Genomic DNA, 6,051 nt, shown 5'->3' with positions numbered 1-6,051 from the left:
ACTTGTGAAGATGGTCAACCGTATCATTAGCCATAAAAGTAGAGTTAAAAAAAAAAGTCTTGTTAACATGTGCCCTAATGGCACATAGGGCACATGTTAAGATATACCAAAATAGAAATTCAACATTTAATGATACAATAAATTTAATATTTTTAAAGTCAAAATACACAAATTAAAATTTAATAATTTCTATTTTTTCTTCCTTAACGTATGTATTAACCTTCTAAAAAAACTACAATAATTCACCCACCCATCTTTCTTAGCCCAAAATTAAAGTAATTTTAAATAATGTTACTGTCACCAGAGCAGCACACCGATTTCGACCCTAACTCCAAAGTAATGCATGTGAAGAAGACTACCAGCCAAATCCAATAGCCATCATTTTCTTTCTTGTTCTTTGAAAAGGTTAAAAAAAGTGTTTGCAAACGACGCGTTGAAACACGCGTGCAGCTTATTTACACTAATTTAGGACTTTATTCATTCATTTTTTCTTTTCCTTATTCTGAACCTTAACGTATCTTCCACTTCATTCAACCCTCACACACACCCTCACACCAAAACTTCTCTCTCTCTCTCTCTCTCTCTCTCTCTCTCTCTCTCTCTCTCTCTCTCTCTCTCTCTCTCTCTCTCTCTCTCTCTCTCATAATTCTTAATTATCATCACCAAATCAAATTCAAATCTCATGTTAACAGATTAATTAACATGTTCAACGAGTTAACAACAGGGAGCTATAGAATTCCATGGTTGATTTGGATTCAGTTAATTGTTCTTATTCTCCTTTTTGCACTTTTCTATTTCTTCACTATCGTTTTCGATGATGACGCCGCCACCGTCTCCGCCTTACCAGAAACCTCATCCGCCTCTACTAAAGGCTTTTTGTTTGAGGAGATTCAACAGATTGACAATGACTCAATTGCCCCTGTTTCAACTAACCGTCAACACCAGATTACGCTGGAGGTTAGTTTTACACTACCTAATTTTTCTCTCTTACCAACTCTACTATTTCAATTTCCGATTCTAATTTAATGCCACGTTTACTATCGATGAAAAATCCAATTATTTAGTAAACCAAAAAAAAAAAATCCAATTATTTGTCTTCACATAGTTTCTTTTTTATTTTGGTCGTATTCTTTTGTTTGTGTTTTTCACTTTTCTGAATATTTTTTGTTGTTGAAGATATTATTATTAATTACTCCCAGCTGTTTATTAGTATATCTAAAAATGTATAATGTTGTTTGACCACATTTATATTTGTTAATGCACATCTTTTAATAGTTAATATATTTAGATGTGTAGGATTAAAAATGATAAAACTTGTATATTTTATAAATATTCATTGAGAAAAATCAAACATCATCTCATATGCTAATATTTGCACATATATATATTAGTAAAAAAATATGGTCAAAGCAGATCATACGAAATAGTACACTGAGTCAAAATTAGGTCATTTATTTTGGGACGGTGAGTTAATTTTTAGTCATCTTTAATTATATATCGTGAGAGTGTGATTTTTTTTTTTTAATTGAATCGGAATAGTGTTGAATATGCACATTGCAATGTTTCTATATATGCAAATTGATAAGATTGTTTGTGTCTGAATTAGGAAATGGATTATGGAGCCACCACATAATTGTTGGCACTCTTATCCTAACATCGTTATAATACTCTCAATAATAAAAACTTATTAATCATAATTTATCCTTCTCGACAAAAACACTAAGGGCATGTTTGGTGCACAAGATATGATAGAGACAAGATATAAATATAATAAGCAGCTGGATAAGGATATGATAGGATAGTGACAGGATAAACACATATCATATCTCGTGTTTGGTACACACATGATAAAAAAGAGGATAACATTGTTTTATCCTATCATGTGTTTGATGCATGTATATTTAATATTGACATGATAACATATTTTTTTTTATAAATGTTAAAAAAAATAAACAATCAAATATAAAGCCTTAAAAGACAAAATCCACAGAAGAAGCCAATTAAGCTATTGATAAAGCTATGGATGCCACAACAAGTTAACCAGAGAAATGAAGATAACATTTTCAACAACGACATGGAATCATGGATAGATAACACCAAACAACAACAGCGACGATGGAAAATTATGGAGAGAGGAGTTTGTTGCAGATGATGGATATGAGCGTGAGAGAAGTGGGACGAGATTTGCTGACAGCAGGATTCGAAGAGGAGTCTTTGTGTTGAATAGAGAATTACGCCTCCGAGTGTGATAGATTTATCCTATCAGGTTGCTAACCCAACAAAACTAAGGATTAAAATAACAAAGGGACCAACAAGATAGGATTAATAATAGGTTAAGTTTATCGTTTCCTATTGTGCACCAAACAAAGGATTTAAACAGGATATGTTAATTTTATACTATCCTGTCTTCCTATCCAGCGCACCAAACGGACCCTAAAAAAATGTGAAAGATTTCTCATTTTTTTTCTCTTCTCTTCTCCCCCAAAAGCCCTCCCTTCCAAACTTTCAAAAAGAGCCTAAAATTTTACTTGGATGTCACCCAGGGTTCAATAAATAATTAACATGTTTCAATTAAAGTTAGGTTATCAATACCCTTGTCATCATAATTCTGAATTGAGCAATGCTATATCTCCAGAAAGGGAGCGTCATGAAGTCCTGACGAATAAGAATCATGCAATAAAAAATTGGCAGCTGTGTTGGGAAATATTCGCGAGGCTGTAATCCGCTAGAAATAATGTTTTCCTTCTAAATTTCAATTTCAAATCAAGACCAAATTTGATGTCACAAACAAATCACTATTTGTAAATTCAAAGTCAAGAATTGAGGAAGGATAATTAAGTTGCTTTCAACAGCCTAAAACAAATTACTATAGTATTTGCAAAGCTCTATCATTGCTCTTTAATCAAGATGAACTCTTTCCCATTTTCCAGTAATAAGATATCGATTTCTATCAGTTATTATTTTTCTGCAATTTATTTGATAATAACTATAACTTTGCTATTTTAGGGCTCTGCTGTTTTTCACCTGTTGCACTTGGATGACATATCTGGACTTCGTATATACCCAAATTTGAACAGTGAAACAATTTTTGTTGATTCCTCACCAATCTGATGAAACCATTGTTCTTCTACTGGTATGAATCACTTAAAAAACTAAAATGAACTGTTTTTTCAATTCAATTCTTGAACAAATAAAGCTAAGTGACATGTCAAATTTAAATCATTAGCATTTTGCTTGGGATTATAATCATATTTGTTGAATTTCTCCACTATTCTACAGGTTGACCCACATTGCTCTTATAAAAGTAGCATTTCAATATCTGTCAGGCTGTCGCAGGTTTCTGCTAATGCATAGTTCGAAGTTAATGGTTTTTTGTAACCTTTATTTAGTACCTTGAAATGTTGCTTTTTATAAGAGCAATGTGGGTCAACCCATAGAATAGTGGAGAAATTCAACAAATATGATTATAAGTCCAGGCAGAATGCTAGTGATTTAAATTTGACATGTCGCTTAGCTTTATTTGTTCAAGAATTGGAAAAAACGGTTCATTTTAGTTTTTTAGGTGATTCATACCAGCAGAAGAACAATGGTTTTATCAGATTGCTGAGTGGAACTTCGCTGTGCTGGTGAGGAATCAACAAAAATTGTTTCACTGTTCAAATTTGGGTATATATGAAGTCCATATATGTCATCCCAAGCAAGTGCAACAGGTGGAAAACAACAGAGCCCTGAAATAGCAAAGTTATAGATATTATCAAATAAATTGCAGAAAAATAATAACTAATAGAAATCGATATCTTATTACTGGAAAATGGGAAATAATTCATCTTGATTAAAGAGCGATAGAGCTTTGCAAATAGTAATCTGTTCAACTTTGAATTTACAAATAGTGATTTGTTTGTGACATCTAATTTGGTCTTGATTTGAAATTGAAATTTAGAAGGAAAATGCTATTTCTAGCGAGAATTACAATCTCACGAATATTTTCCGACACAGCTGACAATTTTTTATTGCATGATTTTTTTACTTCATGATGCTCCCTTTCAAGTGATATAGCATTGCTCAATTCAGAATTATGATGACAAAGGTCAAATTGATTGATAACCTAAGTTTAATTGAAATATGTTGTTAATTATTTGTTGAGCCCCGGTGACAGCCAAATAAAATTTTAGGCTCTTTTTGAAAGTTTGGAAGTGAGGGCTTTAGGGGGGAGAAGAGTAGAGAAAAAACTGAGAAATCTTTCACATTTTTTTAGTGTTTTTGTCGAGAAATAACTTGTTGTTATCCACATTTCTTAACCTTTTAATAAATTCTCTAAATGTTTTACATTACTATAACTTGCATTGTATTTACACAAGTGGGAGCATTTTTTTTTTAATTCATATTATTAGTGCTTCATCCACAAATCCGAGTCTTTACTAAAAAAAAGATTTGAGTCCAATTCCTCATATGTGGAAATTCAGCCTTAGTTGTTAAATTAGTAAATTCAATCGAAAATGATAAACATGCGGTGAATCCTTTAGATTCTTATTTCAGAAAATCAGAAATAGAAATTTTTTTTTTTTTTTTTATAAAATCACAACATTTTGATAAAAAAAAAATTGACTAATAAACATTTTGATAACTTTAATAGGTCCACTTTTTGGGATTTTTTTTTCCTTTTATACAAAAAATTGTTTTGAGTAGAAGTCCACTTTAGAGAAATTAGATAAGAAAAATAATTGGTCACAAAAAAAGTCAACATGATTTTTCTTTTGATTTATTTGCTTAAAAAGTAGTAGTACAAATTCTTTATAATGCATGATGATTCAGAAATAAGTAGTACCAAAGTTCTTTATAAAGTGATGTGCCTTTTGTAAAAGTTTAACACATGATATATTTCCCCCAAGGAATGAATCAATCATTCTATATGAAATAAAATATCATATAAAATTCTTCTTGCAATCTTTCTTAATAAACATCAAATAAGTGATGCATTATATAATTATAATTGAAAGATTGTATTGGTGAATTATCATCTCAATTGATGATGCATTGAGTATTGCTTTAACAGGGTGGACGGAACCGAAGTATTAAAGGCGAGAAAGGATGTTCTTCAAGCATGAGAAGCGGAGAGATTATGGAGGCAGGAGAGTCTTCAACAAAACTGAGTTTCCACCCTTGTCAATTCTTCCAATCCGCCACAGTAGCATTTCTCAAATGTTTTGGCCTCGATTCCACTTCTGATGAAACTTCATCAAACCGGAAACGTAGAAAAAGAAAAGAAAGTTGATTATTATCAAAATTATGCTATTGTAAACTATTGTAAATGTAAATTTCATTGGTGGAATAAAAAGAAGGGTTGTTTCAAAGAAGGGTTCTCTTTTAAGCAGTTCCTTAAATTGTTTTCCAAATTTTGCTTGAAGAAAGTTTCTTTTTCATAATAATACTACACAATTTAAATAAATTAAATCAAAATTAACATTGTCCAAATGTGAATAGAATTTTTTTAGTAGTAATATATAATAATACAACCGTGATCTTTCTTGTATCTCATAAGTGCAGTTGAGATTTCTAAGGATTCCTAAGACATTTGATGTATTAGGACGTTCATTTGAACACCTTAAAAGTGGGAATGTAGAAAATTCGAGGTACGTACTCTAATGTCGAGTACAAATAATGTCTTTAATAATTATCAATTTACGAAACACATTTTTTATAGACTTTAATAGATAAACTTTCAAACTAACTAGCCATTAACATGTTAGCAAAATGTAAAAATAGAACGATTATATATAAAAATACAAGTTTATTTTATAAAATATAAAAATCAAGAAAGTTAATTATCCAGTTTCACATCTAATTTTGAAAATAAAAAACATGAAAGTAAAGTAATAGTTCAAAATGTAATAAAAAAAGACTAATAATCCAATGAAGATCGAAATTATTTTGTCAAATTATCATATACAAAACCAAATGTCTACTCACTAGAATATTGAATTCAAGTTACATTTACCTCCTGCCAAGATTAATCAGATGTTGTCCCTTCCGGCGCCCATGGACGCTGATGGA

General features: G+C 30.8%; 1 protein-coding gene across 3 annotated transcripts; it reads left to right on the top strand.

The window, feature by feature from the left end:
- Nucleotides 1-502: 502 nt before the first annotated feature.
- On the top strand, nucleotides 503-5,354 carry LOC123917559. 3 transcript variants are annotated; one of them, XM_045969315.1, is made up of 3 exons: nucleotides 509-561; nucleotides 606-957; nucleotides 5,054-5,354. In XM_045969315.1, exons 2-3 carry the CDS (start codon nucleotides 703-705, stop codon nucleotides 5,270-5,272), a joined length of 474 nt encoding a protein of 157 aa, XP_045825271.1. In that variant the 5' UTR covers nucleotides 509-561; nucleotides 606-702; the 3' UTR covers nucleotides 5,273-5,354. The 3 variants fall into 3 exon arrangements, with proteins under 3 accessions (XP_045825272.1, XP_045825271.1, XP_045825270.1); XM_045969316.1 differs by lacking the exon at nucleotides 5,054-5,354 and adding an exon at nucleotides 1,991-2,569 and having other exon boundaries at nucleotides 503-957; XM_045969314.1 differs by having other exon boundaries at nucleotides 525-957.
- Nucleotides 5,355-6,051: the final 697 nt, after the last annotated feature.

Source organism: Trifolium pratense, linkage group LG3 (genome assembly GCF_020283565.1).
Source record: "Trifolium pratense cultivar HEN17-A07 linkage group LG3, ARS_RC_1.1, whole genome shotgun sequence".
Classification (NCBI taxonomy): domain Eukaryota; kingdom Viridiplantae; phylum Streptophyta; class Magnoliopsida; order Fabales; family Fabaceae; genus Trifolium; species Trifolium pratense.
Note: the sequence above shows the minus strand (reverse complement) of the source record. Positions and strands in the feature narration are given on the sequence as shown.

Coding starts and splice junctions, on each gene's coding strand:
- LOC123917559 (XM_045969315.1), top strand. CDS start 703: ATGTTCAACGAGTTAACAACAGGGAGCTATAGAATTCCATGGTTGATT. Junction 958..5,053: donor AACACCAGATTACGCTGGAG/GTTAGTTTTACA, acceptor TTGCTTTAACAG/GGTGGACGGAACCGAAGTAT.